General features: G+C 54.9%; 4 protein-coding genes across 4 annotated transcripts, besides 12 other annotated features; 1 reads left to right on the forward strand and 3 right to left on the reverse strand.

The window, feature by feature from the left end:
• The first annotated feature begins 245 nt into the window (after nucleotides 1-245).
• Nucleotides 246-306: a tandem repeat.
• A 100-nt stretch (nucleotides 307-406) lies between these two features.
• Nucleotides 407-444: a tandem repeat.
• A 1-nt stretch (nucleotide 445) lies between these two features.
• Nucleotides 446-477: a tandem repeat.
• A 1-nt stretch (nucleotide 478) lies between these two features.
• Nucleotides 479-521: a tandem repeat.
• A 47-nt stretch (nucleotides 522-568) lies between these two features.
• Nucleotides 569-595: a tandem repeat.
• Nucleotides 596-623: 28 nt separating this feature from the next.
• Nucleotides 624-667: a tandem repeat.
• An 11-nt stretch (nucleotides 668-678) lies between these two features.
• Nucleotides 679-704: a tandem repeat.
• Nucleotides 702-766: a tandem repeat.
• Nucleotides 767-770: 4 nt separating this feature from the next.
• Nucleotides 771-788: a tandem repeat.
• Nucleotides 789-1,192: 404 nt separating this feature from the next.
• On the reverse strand, nucleotides 1,193-4,467 carry EKO05_0001033 (Glutamate dehydrogenase; the record flags this gene model as incomplete). The annotated part of the gene is made up of 2 exons (XM_038937111.1): nucleotides 1,193-1,351; nucleotides 1,420-4,467. 2 exons carry the CDS (start codon nucleotides 4,465-4,467, stop codon nucleotides 1,193-1,195), a joined length of 3,207 nt encoding a protein of 1,068 aa, XP_038801797.1.
• Nucleotides 4,468-4,475: 8 nt separating this feature from the next.
• Nucleotides 4,476-4,599: a tandem repeat.
• A 168-nt stretch (nucleotides 4,600-4,767) lies between these two features.
• Nucleotides 4,768-4,847: a tandem repeat.
• Nucleotides 4,848-4,878: a tandem repeat.
• A 1,566-nt stretch (nucleotides 4,879-6,444) lies between these two features.
• Nucleotides 6,445-8,148, reverse strand: EKO05_0001034 (retrograde regulation protein 2; the record flags this gene model as incomplete). Its single annotated transcript, XM_038944872.1, has 1 exon — nucleotides 6,445-8,148. The coding sequence occupies one exon, from the start codon at nucleotides 8,146-8,148 to the stop codon at nucleotides 6,445-6,447; it is 1,704 nt and encodes a 567-aa protein (XP_038801798.1).
• Nucleotides 8,149-8,688: 540 nt separating this feature from the next.
• Nucleotides 8,689-10,320, reverse strand: EKO05_0001035 (Oligosaccharide translocation protein rft1; the record flags this gene model as incomplete). The annotated part of the gene is made up of 1 exon (XM_038944873.1): nucleotides 8,689-10,320. The coding sequence occupies one exon, from the start codon at nucleotides 10,318-10,320 to the stop codon at nucleotides 8,689-8,691; it is 1,632 nt and encodes a 543-aa protein (XP_038801799.1).
• Nucleotides 10,321-10,614: 294 nt separating this feature from the next.
• EKO05_0001036 (uncharacterized protein) lies at nucleotides 10,615-11,397 on the forward strand (the record flags this gene model as incomplete). The annotated part of the gene is made up of 3 exons (XM_038937248.1): nucleotides 10,615-10,736; nucleotides 10,790-10,839; nucleotides 10,910-11,397. The coding sequence occupies 3 exons, from the start codon at nucleotides 10,615-10,617 to the stop codon at nucleotides 11,395-11,397; spliced, it is 660 nt and encodes a 219-aa protein (XP_038801800.1).
• Between the last annotated feature and the right edge of the window lie 927 nt (nucleotides 11,398-12,324).

Genomic DNA, 12,324 nt, shown 5'->3' on the forward strand with positions numbered 1-12,324 from the left:
CAACTCAGCAGCGCATGCCGGCCTCTGCCTTGTTTCAAACGTCACGCACACAAGGGCCTCGACTCGCTTTTTCGGTGGCTCGAGAATTTAGCTCGCCATCTAGAAAGCTCGAGTTGGTTCTGTTTGTTTTGCACGAAATGGATAGAGGATGCGGACGGTCGACTGCTGCTGGTGCGTGGGAGATGAACGCACGACTTGCTGGCAGAGGTGCTGAGCTGAGAGTGTTCTTGTACGTCTGTAATGCTTTTGCTTTGCTCTGGTTTGGTTTGGTCTGGTTTGGTCTGGTTTGATTGGGTTTGGTTTGGTCCACCATGGCGCAAAAAGAAACTCAATGGATGGATGATGGTGTTTTTCTTCCTCGGGGTTTCAATCGGGAGAAAGTCGAGTTTGCCCTCTCCAGTCGGGTTTTCTTTCATTTCTTTCATTTCTTTCATTTCTTTCATTGGGTTCGGTTCGGTTCGGTTCGGTTCGGTTCGGGTTGCTTTGCTTTGCTTTGCTTTGCTTTGCTTTGCTTTGCTTTGGTGGGCATACATACATCTGCTCAGGCTTCATCTGCTCAGGCTACAGCAGGTCAGCTTAGGTCAGCTTAGGTTAGCTGGTAATACTATTCTTCGCTGTTCGAGCTTCTCTTTTTGGTGTTTGTATCTTGTTTCTTGTGTCTTTTGTCGAGTAACGAATAGGTAGGAGGAGGAGGAGGAGGAGGATATGGTCATGGTCATGGATAGGGATTGGGATTGGAATAGGGACAGGGATTGGTAAAGGAATATAAACAGCAGCAGCAGCAGCAGTGATTAAGTATTGGTTGATTTGTTTATTTTTTAAACTTGAAATTCTTAGATTTCCTTTTCCCATCTTGCATCTATCTGCATCTACATGTACCTACCTACTAACCAACGCTAGGTAACAGCTCGAGATTTAATCCATCTGGCAAGATGCGCAGATGCGGCTTTTGCGACGCGTTGGTCGCTGGTCGAGTATGTGGATGTATGTGTGAGTAGATTGTGAAGAGGAAGGGGGAAAACCTCAGCTCCGTGAGATTCGATTCAACTGGAATTTAACGCCGTGGTTGTATGCAATGCAATGCGATGCCTTCTCTCATTACCGTCTCTTTCTCTCGCTCTTCTTTCCTTCTACCATCAAGTTTCTCAAAGGCTTTTTCTGTGGTCCCGTTAAGAGAGTTTCAAGGTCTTGCTCAATGCGTAACAGCGCCGTTGGTCTGCGCGTTCGCCTTGGCGACGCGCTTGCTCATGAAGTCGAAGAAAGCAAACTGCGAGGCGCTGGCGCCGAACTCGTAGACGAAGCGCGAGGCGAGGTAGGAGCCGAAGATGGCGCGGAGGTAGTTGTCTGGTACCTATTTTTTACGTTAGCGTAGATTCGACTCGTGGTGTACGGTGTGTGAGGTGTGCAGTGGAGGCTTACCCGCTCAATGATCTTGTCGAGACCAATCTGCTGCAGGAGCAGCGGGGGCAGGGCTTCGGAGAGGACCGAGTGGCGGAAGCCAACGTTGTTCCAGAGATCGGTGTTTTGCAGCTCCTCGTCGAGTTTGGTGATGGCGTTGGAGAGCGTGTCGGACAGGATCGAGCGCGGCTGGCCTGTCGCCTGGTGCTCACGCCAGATGGCTTCGAACTCGAGACGTGCGTTGTTCTGGATGATCTTCTGCACGCCCGCGACGTACTGGTTGTAGAAGTCGGGTGCCACGCCGTTGGCGTCGACGCACATGTGCTTCACGAAGCTCTCGTCATCGAAGGAGAGAGAGGCCAGGACTTCGAGCGAGGACGAGGTCACACCGCCCTTGTTCGCGCTCGCGTCTTTGTACAAGATGCAGCCGGCCTTCTCGAGGCGGAGTTTGGCGTCCTGGGTGATGAAGAGGTTGGCGCCTTCGACGAGGTACGGGATGATGCACTTTCCATCCACGATGAGCTTGTTTGCAGAGGAAAGGTCAATGGACTCGGGACGGCCACCGCAGGGGACGAAGGTGTCGTACTGGATGTCGCTGCGCAGGTGGAAGGTGTTGCGGAAAGTGGTGCCGTTGTAGACCAGATCGCCAGAGGGAAGGCGGACGTTTGTGTCGTCGACGAGAACGCGGTAGCCCTGCGGCGACAGCTTCGAGGCGTCGTAGTTGTTGATCATCTGGCGGTTCTTGGCGAGGCGGAGCAGCTCCGCGTGGTCGAGGCCGTTGGGGTCAACAAGCACACCAGACCCGTCAACAATGGACACGTACTTCTCGTTGGAGAGGAGGATCTCGTTGGAGCCGAGATCGCCGTCTGGGCCACCAGTCTGCAGTTTGCGGACCTTGCTGGGGTCGAGGTTCAGCTTGCGGTAGATGCCCAAAACGAACTCGCGAACGGACAAGGTGGTCATGCCGTAGCGGTCGTGGGGGATACCGCCGAGCTTGGGGCTCTTGCCGGTGAAGAAAGACTTCCACCAGGGCGCACCCCGAACCCTAGCGTGCTCGGTCGCCCAGTCGACAAGATCAGCAGTGTTCTCATCCGGGCCCATGAAGAGGATTTCCTCCTTGCCGTGCAAATCGACGATAGGGTCCTTGATTCCAGGGCTGATGGGAGGCAGCAAAAGATCGAGGATACTGTCGATGTACTTTTCAAAGGCACCGGCAGCCTTGTCCTGGTGCTTGAAGTCAAGCAGCACAACACCCTTGGATCCACCTTCGGGAATGTCCTTGTTCTTGCGTTGCTGCGTGTTCGCGAGGTTGTAGTTCTCGTCGAACAGCGAGCGTGCGTTGATCGAGTACGCTTCTTGGCTCCTCGACTTGACGATACGGATGCCACCACGAGCGATGTCACGGAAGCGGAGGTGGAAACCACGGAACTCTGAACCAATGACGAGGAACATGCCGAACAGCGGCTGAGGGTACTCGGAGGGTGGGAGGAAGTTGGGATTCAGGCGGAAGCTGACGGCGACCTTGGTAGGGGTGTAGAAGTTGGTCTTGAGGACGGAGCTGTTGAAGATGCGGAACGAGTTCATGACCATCTGGTGGTGGTCGTTGACAACGGCCTTGTTGATGGTGTCGGTCAGCTCCTCGCTCGTCTGGACCTTGTCGATCTTCAGCCGCAGGTAGCTCAGTGTTGGCAGGAAGTCGTCCTCGGTGCCCCGCGTCTGGACGTAGTGGGTGTTGGCAAAGGACAGGTACAGGCTGTGCACCAGGTCGGGGTACGAGTTGATGATCTCGAGGATGTAGTCGGCAGTGAAGGTCTCAGCACGAAGCCTGCGCTTCAGCTTGGAGAGCAGTTCGGCGTGCGCGCTGTTCTCGGGGTTCAGGATGGACGAGAGCGCAGTGTACTCGTTTCCGAGACGGTTGAGGAAGTGGGTGATGAAGACCCAGACGCAGTGGGCGTAGATGGTCTCCTGCAGACTCAGCCTGCCTGTAGCGAACAGGGTCTGGAACTTGTTCTGGGGGATGCAGTACAGCAGAGAGATCTCCTTGATGATCTGGTGAATCGAGGCCTCGATGGGAGGGTGCTTGGCGCCTGCAGCTCCGGTGAGGGGGCTGAGGTACAAGGACATGACCGTGTAGCCGTTGGAGAACTGCTCGACGTATTTTCGAGACGTGGTCAGACCGTAGTAGTGGTACAGATCACTGAGCGCGCTGAACATGCCCAAGGCGGATCCCTGCTTGTAGGCGAGGACCAGACGTTTGTCGCGCGAGCCTTCAATGTCGAACCACTCGATGACGGGACCGGTTCGCTCGACGGCGACCTCAAGCGCCTGCTGGTAGATGGCTTTGGTGTTGGCCGTGGCCTTTTGCAGGAAGCGCTTGTCGCCAATCTTCTCGACGTCGGTCTCGGTCTCGCCGGGGTTGGGGCTCTCGAACTCGCACTGGTAGACAAAGTAGCATCGCAGCTGCTGGTCGTCGCTGCCAGGCAGCGGGCTCGTGGAGCGGAAGCTCTCGACACGGTAGCCCGTGTTGGCCTTTGTGTTGTTGAGGTATTTTGTGTCGATGCGCTGCTCGTAGCGCGGTCCGTCGAGCACCGAGACGCCGGGCCTGCTGGTGTCGATGTACACGGCGTGGTCCTCGGCCTCCTTGTCGAGCCTGATCTCGAGGCGCTTATCGTCGCGAGCATAGGCGGCCACCTTTGCGGCGTAGAGCGAGTGGATGTGGGTGACAATGGCCTCGACCGACTCGGTCGCAAAGTACATGTCGTCGATGCCGAGCTCGTTGTAGAACCACTTGACCTCGGACTCGACAAAGTCCGGGGGGATGAAGCCCTTGTCCTCGACGCCGTCCATGACGCCCTCCATCTGCTGCTCCTTGCCCTCGAATGTAGGGGCCACGTAGCCGGAGCCACTTGTGCCTTCTTGGGGGATGACGCGCGGTGTCGAGTGGCCGGAGCCAGGGACGGTCAGGTGTGTGGGCATGGGCGAGGACCGGCGGTCTGGCGCGCGGGCAACCTGGTCCAGCAGTTTGTGCTGGGCGACGGCCTGGGCGCCGTTTACTGGTGTAGAGGCCATGATTTGGATGTGTGCGTGTGTGTGTGCGTGTGCGTGTGTGTAGTGTGTGCGTGTATGTGTGCGTGTATGTGTGCGTGTATGTGTAGTGTGTGCGTGTATGTGTATGTGTGCGTGTGTGTAGTGTGTTGGGTGAAAGGAAGCTTGAATAGGTAGCTCTCTCTGTCCAGGGCGTCGAAATACTCAAAGGCGCGTCTGAAACTACTTGGCCAGGAATATCAACTTGGCGGGGTTGCCAGAGTTTGGGCGAGTGTGATACGGCGTCGTTTGATGTGTGCAGGGTCCAGGCGTGAGCTGTAGCTGCAAGGTGCAAGGTGCAAGGTGCAAGATGCAAGGTCCAAGGTCCAAGGTCCAAGGTCCAAGGTCCAAGGTCCAAGGTCCAAAGTGCAGAGTGCAGAGTGCAGAGTGCAGAGTACAAGGTCAGGCACAAAGTGCAGACTAGACCCCAGAACGTCTGTGGCTCGTCAGTCAGCGGGCTGCCCAATGCTTGCTGTCCCATGCTCTGCAGGGCCCAGCGACATGAAACTCTGCTGGTCGGCCACTATTTTTGGCGGCAGCATGACGCAGCACTAGCTTACCTCTAGCCTCTGGGAGCCGCAGATCCACACGGAGCCGGGCGAGCAAAGGGAGCCGAGCACGCAAAGGCAAGCAGTCCAGCTCAGATGGCGAATGCAGCTGCAATTGGCTGCTGGTTTACCGCTCTTTGCGGCGAGAGCTGCTGAGCTGCTGAGCGCGGCTGTCCTCGATCTCAGCCAAACGGCCCAAGAAACGCGCGCGCTGGACGATGGCTCGGCCCGACGCTACACTCTTCAATCGTGGCACCGAGAGAGGGAGTGCCAGGCGTCTTGCAGGCGAGAGAGGGCAGAGGGTGTGCGTGGGAAAGCGGGGTGAGGGGTGAGGGGTGAGGGGGTAGCCGAGGCCGTGCCCTCCTGCTCACGGCGGACGGCCATGTTTTATACTCGCCATGCGCAGTGCAAGTGAGAGTGAGCCCTGCTGAGCGAGCACTTGCACCTGCACCGCCCGCGTACCTGAAGGTCCTGAACCTCGCCCGGCCACAAGCGGCTCTGAGCCGAGCGCCTCGAAACGGCAAGCGGCGCCAAGTTTCCCCCAGGATTGCCCCACTAGCGCGCCTCCCGCATGCAACTGATCGTGAGCACACCCGTCTTTCACGTAATCGTCGACGCCGCCTCGCGCAAACAAAAGCCTCACCCTGCACGCCGTGAGCGGCAGAGTTTTCAGCTGCTGCCAACCGCGCAATATCGCGCAATCCCCTGCGCGTCTGGACGCTGCCGCCGGTGGGGTGGCCTCTATCTGCACGACCCCTTCGAAACTCCCCATGCTCCGTCCGCAGCCAAGCATCGTGAACCACGGAGCCGCGCGCACCTTCCAAGGGGCAATCCAACCCTCCAGACGCAATCCAACCGCCCTACGTGTTCCCCTGGCACTGGCCGTGCCCCCTCGCACGTGGCCTGCTTCTCACTTGCACGCACATCAGCTGCTTGGGAAGCCTCGGGCTTACTGCGGCCGGCATCTCTCCTCCGCTCTGCGCGTGCTGGGTCTGTCCCCAGGTCGACAACATCGTGACCTTTGTGGTTTATTTTCAGCCTGCCAACACCCCGCTAGCAGGTCACGATCCCTGGGCCCAGGCGCTGCAGACGTAAGCTGGTCCGGAGCCTCACAAGGCTCGCCACACGCTGCTTCGTACGAGGCAAGCCAGCATGAGCGCCATGTTTGAGGCACAAGGTTTCGTGATGACAAAGTCTACACACTGCCTATAGCACCATGTCTAAGTTACAAGGCTTTATAATAACAAAATCTACACATTGCCTATAGCACCATGTCTAAGTTACAAGGCTTTGTAATAACAAAATCTACACACTGCCTATAGCACCATGTCTAAGTTACAAGGCTTTGTAATAACAAAATCTACACATTGCCTATAGCACCATGTCTAAGTTACAAGGCTTGTAATAACAAAATCTACACACTCCCCGTCCCACTCTCGTCGCCATCGTACTCCCTCCCATTCACAGTCAACAAAACCTTGTGCCCCTCCCCACTCACCCAGTTCTTCTTCTTACCTGCCTTGCCAACTTTCCTCAACGCTGCATCCAGTCCTTCGTCCAGCTCGTCCATCTCCTTCTGAAAGTCAAAGTCGATGCACAGCTTCTCCTTGCCCTTCTTCGTGACCGTCCACTGCGTTCTGATACCCACACGCGGCTCCCTGACAGCCCCGGCGGGATACACCGCAGCCATGACAGCAGCCACGCGGCCAAGGTACATGCACCACCACTCCATACCCTCCGGGAGCAGGCGCACCATGCGCTTGTAAAAGTCCTGCTCGGTCGGGCTAATCGATCCGTACCCGCCGTACCGCTCGCAGAGCAGAATGGCAACGAGTGCGCGCTCCTCGTGGCTCGCGCCGTGGGCGGTCGAGAACAGCCCTGTCGTGGTGCTTCGCAGAGCGGACCCCCCGCGCAAGTCTTTGACTTGTGCCATGTGAGCGAACACGCCTTGGACGAACGCTGTAACGAGAGGCCTGCTGAAGAGAGTCTGGTGGCCAGGTGAAGGGGCAGGCATGGCAGAGAAGAGGAGGTCTACGAGCTGTTGCATCGACGGCGGTGCGTATGGGCCCGTTGCAGTCACCATAGGGCTCTCTGCTCGGTACTCCCGTGACATCTCTGCAAAGTGCATGCCCTCCCGCACTCCGCCTTGGCAGAAGTAGACGCTGTTGAGAGTGGGCAGTGCTTGTGAGAGGCACTCTACTAGGAATGCGACCGCGGGGACTTGGCTGGCTCGTCGTGCTGAGACTCGGAAGATCTCTGGGGTCTCGTCCTGCCTTACGGCGGCTTTGACCGACATGGTATCGAGGAACGCATCAGTAGACGTGCGGAACCCGTTGATGATGGGGATGGGATAGGGCTTGACGGCATGTTCCGACATGAGCACAAACCCCCACCCACGGAACCCGCCTCCTGAGAGGTAGAGGTGAAGACCTTCCCGAGATTGGAGAAGCTCTGGAGGAATGGCGATATCCTGCACAGCCGCTTTCAAATCGCCAATCACTTCCTTGGCAAAAGCCTGATACTCCTTGCTCTTTCGTTTTCCTGCAGCTTCCAGCCGCTGCATGAGAGCTGCAGCACCATAGGGAAGGCTTACGCTGCCCGCTGGGCTCATCTTGATATCGCCCTGCTCCGTCATGATCCAGGTAAGCTGCGTGCTTCCACCTCCGAGATCCATCATGAGACCCCGGACCTTCTCGTAGGAGCTGGCTACGCCCAATGCTCCAACCTTGCCTTCCATCTCTTTCGGCAGAAGCTCCACAGTCCATCCTGTGGCTTCTTTGATCGCAGCTCGATAGGCCTCGGAATTGAGTGCCTTACGCGTCGCCTCAGTCGCGACTATGCGGATCTGATCCTCAGGCACACTGAAGTCCTGACATGTGGACTTGAACCGCAAGAGTGACTTGACCACTTGCTTGATGGTATGCTCGGGGATAGGCACAGCTCGGCCGTCTTCATACTGCGCATCGTAGAGCGAGATGGCCGCACGGTCAAGATAGACAGTGGGCAGGATACGTTGTGTAGCAGGCGAAAGATCCGTTATTGAGAACCGAATGCCATTGCTTCCCATGTCCACCAGTCCATGGTAGAATTTCGACTTCTCCAAATGTCTCTGTGCCATGGCGCGCCGTCGTTCCCCGGTTTCTCCAGATTTGCAACACGGCCGCTTCGGAAGTCCGCTAATTGGGGCTACCGGCGAAGAAAATGGCGTGCAATGGCGCGTTTGGGGACCCTGGTCGTAGCCAAGTCAGACGACGTTTCTATTACCCCCGCGAAATGTCGAAACAAGAATAGAAAATGCGCTATGACTCTGAAAGAACCTCGATACGCGTGCTTGCGTTTCCGAGCAGTTTCTGTTACCCCTTTTTTACCTAAAACGCGGCCTCCGAGTACGTCTGGTGATGCGCCAGATATTTGATGCCGAGGGTCGTGTGTCTGGAATGACGTTGGGTCTGGCTCGGTGCCTGCAGGTAGGAAAAATTCTGACGCTAGAGCGACCAGCTACGCGAGGAGACTGGGATTGGGTCGAGGTGGGGTGTGTTCGTTGCTCTTTCCATAGCTCTGAAAAACAACTGCGCCGTTGCTTTGACCTTGTCTCCATCTTCTGCCGAACAAGTTGTTCATTGTTGAGCTTGGAGTTTTAGTGTTACAGGCCGTACTTCTACTGTGCTTTCGTTGGCTGAGCAGAGCGCGCTGGCCTCAGCATACGGTAACAGTCCAGAAGGAATTGTCGTTCGAAGAAAAGAACGTGTACAGCATACAGTCCAGCGACTGCGCCCGTACTGACCAGCTCCCCAAACACACCAAACCTTGCAAGGTACTTGAAACCGGGTCTCATCTGCATCAGAGTGGGAACAATGACTGCTGGCGCAAGAGATGTGATCGAGGGAAGCGTGTCCGACAGTTTGAAAAAGATATCCTTTTGACCAAAGAATCTTCTGATGAACCAGGTGTTCCACGAAATACGCAATGCCATGTTGACTGTGTTTGCAAGCACCACTCCACTACCACCAAGTTCCAAATGTCCGATGAAGAACCACGCGCTGCCGGAAAATGCAGCGAAGAAGAAGCCCATAGATACGGATTGTGCGTACAGCTCTTTGTTGGTAGCAACCGCAGCTACGAACCCTTCTGTCACTCCGTTGATCGCTAAAAAGGGGATGTAGTAACAGTAAGTGCCTAGGACTTTCGAAGCTGTTGTCGCAGACCATTTCCTACCCGCAACAACAGACAAAAGCAGTGGGGCGAGCGTTGGGCCCAACGTGACTGCGAACAACGAGATGATGGTGTACAGGCGCAGAATGATGGTCAACACTTTTGCTGCCTGCGATATGTTCTGCTTTCGCTCTTGTGACTGAGGTCCTTCGTTCCGGTCCTTAGTGTTTGGCGCCGGCTCGGATGCGCACAGCTTTGCGAACATGTTACGGCTGCTCTCCTCGATAGGCTGGAACAGCATACGAGCGATCAGGCCACCGTAATTGGATGCGAGAGCATAGGCGCCTTGGTCAGCGAGCGATGTGTATGTTGTGATCAAGAGAGAGTCCCCTTGCGTCAGGATGAACTTAAGGGCCGACTGCAGTGTCAAAGATCCTGTGAGCCGAAGAAGAGGTGTCGAAAAGTAATTGAATGTAATGGAAGAATCTCCTGTCAGCGAAAGCTGCTTCGGCAGTAACGTGAAATCTTCGTTACGCGCGACTGGCCACATGTTGTACAAGTACACGACCAGCAGCCCTAGAGCGTAAGCCAGCTGTCCGATAGCGAACGGCAGAACTCCAATGTCAATGCCAACAAGACTCGCCAAGATGGCGGAGCCGCATGTTCCTAAGCATCGGAGCAGAGTAGCGGTGCTCTCAGCGCTTGCTCGAACCTTGTACAGCAACTTCTGCTGTACGGCTGAGAACGCAGGCTCAGTCACGAGCTCAATGAATGTAGCAATACAATACAGGCCCAAAGCGCGTACAAAGTAAGGCACATTTGGCGTAACTGATCGAAGCCATAGATGAGCGAGGAGGTACGTCAAAGGAAGCCCGGTAATTACTGCGAGATAGGCAAGGTTGACGACAGCTTGAGTTCCGTGTGCTTGGCGCTGGAGAGCGACACGCAAGCTCTCGCGTGCAAAATAGAGCACGGAGATGGAAAACAACTCTAGTTGAGCGGAAACGCCGAGAAGCTCCGGGGAAAGAAACCTGAGCAAGACCTGATTGACAGCGAACGTGAGCGCTCTCGAAGCAACCTGCAGGAGGATAAGAAAGGTGGCCCCTTTCGCAGAGGCCGACAGGATTGTCTGTGACATGGCCGGCTTTGCCGTTGCATAGAAACAAGGACAAGGTTCGAAAGAAGCTCAGATACTGATCAGGGTGACATCTTGATTGGCGGTTGGAGTGATGATGTGGTGCAGCAGAAAGATGTGGTTGGAGGTGGGAAGAAGTCGGTGTCCAAAGCGGCTAGCCGATTGCCTGGACAGATCATGGAATTGTTCCCCAGCTCCCCGGAGGCACGAGCATCAAACATGACCTGACTCTTAACCTTCGCAAGGTACACCGCAACATGACGATGTACGCGTTCCTTTGTGCAATTGCTGTCGAGAATGGTGGTCGTCGATCCGCGAACCGTTGCGAAAACTGAAAGGCTGCTCTTGCGGCCTCTGAAGCTTGAAGATGCTGAAGATGTGGTGCTTATGCACAAGCATCCGGAGGTGATGAAGCATACGTAAGTTTTCCTGTCAAGTCATTTCCAGCTCACAATTTACTGACGAGCTCCAGGGCTATACTGCCAAGCGACGACCTCGAGAAGACCAGACAATGGATACAAGGTACGTCATAGGCTGTGGAGACCTCGTGAGAAATCCGAGATTGCTCAGGGTACTGACTGTTTGTGATTAGGCTGCCATGACAGAGACGACTGCTGGAATTTCGTAATCGAGCTTCTACCGTCTAGGAAGGCTAAATTCGTGAGCGCACAGCCAGCAGCAGACCACGCGGAAACGCACCCTTCGTCCACCAAGCAGTCACGCGAGCAGCCAGAACCACGCGTCATTGGGCTCATAGGAGCTGTACGAGCACCTGAAGTTGGCTACATGCTCAACGCGGATCATTGGGGCAAAGGCTACGCGACTGAGGCCATGAAAGCATTCATGCCGCTCTTCTTCGACCACTTCTCGGGTGGAGACAACGAAAAGTACGAGTACGCCGAAGCACATACAGATCCAGAGTTGGAAAGCAGTCAGAGAGTTCTTCGGAAGGTTGGATTTGAGTTGTTTGAGAAGAGATACCAAGACTTCGAAAATCCGATTCTTGGGTGGAGGGATACCTTGGTTTTCAGGATGGCTCGACCAGATAGCCAGAGTTCAGTTACGCCCAAGACCATCTAGGGTCTACGATGAAGGTGTCGTGCTAGCTCTGTGATCACATACGGCTACCGTAGATGGCCTTACGCTTCCCTGCCTTTGTGTTATATGTACAATCAATGTAAGATCACTCATTAGTTCGGGAGTTGTTACGCCACAGAACACGTGTTGCTCATTGCTTGCCTCAGAATAAAATCGAAAGACATTAACGCGAGTCGAATAACAATGGCAACTAGGCTTTCAATCTACACTAGGCTGGGTTCAGTTATTTGAGGAAGGGTATGCAGTACTAGGTGCTTATATAAAAGGGAGACGAGCCTGTAAAGACTCACAAGAAATGACTGCGAGAATTTGGCATTGAAGGACACGTTACTGATTGACCAGTCTTTCACAGTGTCTGTCACCCTTCCATTCCTTCAGTAGCTCTGATATAACATGTCGGTGGAGCTCAAGTTCTTCCAGGCTCGAATCATGGCACTCATGGTTTTCTGGATCGAAGTCCGCCAACTCTGGGTACCACTCCTGTATTTCCTTGTAAGGATGAATAAATAGTCCGACTCTCCTATATATTGAATCTCATTCGAGACTTGGCTGAGCGCTGTCAATCTTCGTAGCCATAGATATTGTAGCACAGCATTGGGAGGAATATAGCTCCGGTTGTCCATCGGTATTGGTCGTTATTACCACCGTCAAACCACTAACCATGGCCTGTGTGCGTAACTGCTTTGAGAGTATTTCCGATGCTTTTACGACACCAAGCGGTCTTCAGAGGGCCTCGCATTTGGACGTAGCCGTCCAGCACTTGACCGTGGGGATCTTCACTGGCTAAGGTGACAGATGGCTTCATGATCTTCGCAAGTTCATCGGGTACGCCATTGTAATCAGGCTCGAAAAACAAGTCTGAAGGTCCTCGTCTAGCTAGGCCGGATAGAGCGGGAAATATATCAGCGT

Source organism: Ascochyta rabiei, chromosome 2 (genome assembly GCF_004011695.2).
Source record: "Ascochyta rabiei chromosome 2, complete sequence".
NCBI classification, from domain to species: domain Eukaryota; kingdom Fungi; phylum Ascomycota; class Dothideomycetes; order Pleosporales; family Didymellaceae; genus Ascochyta; species Ascochyta rabiei.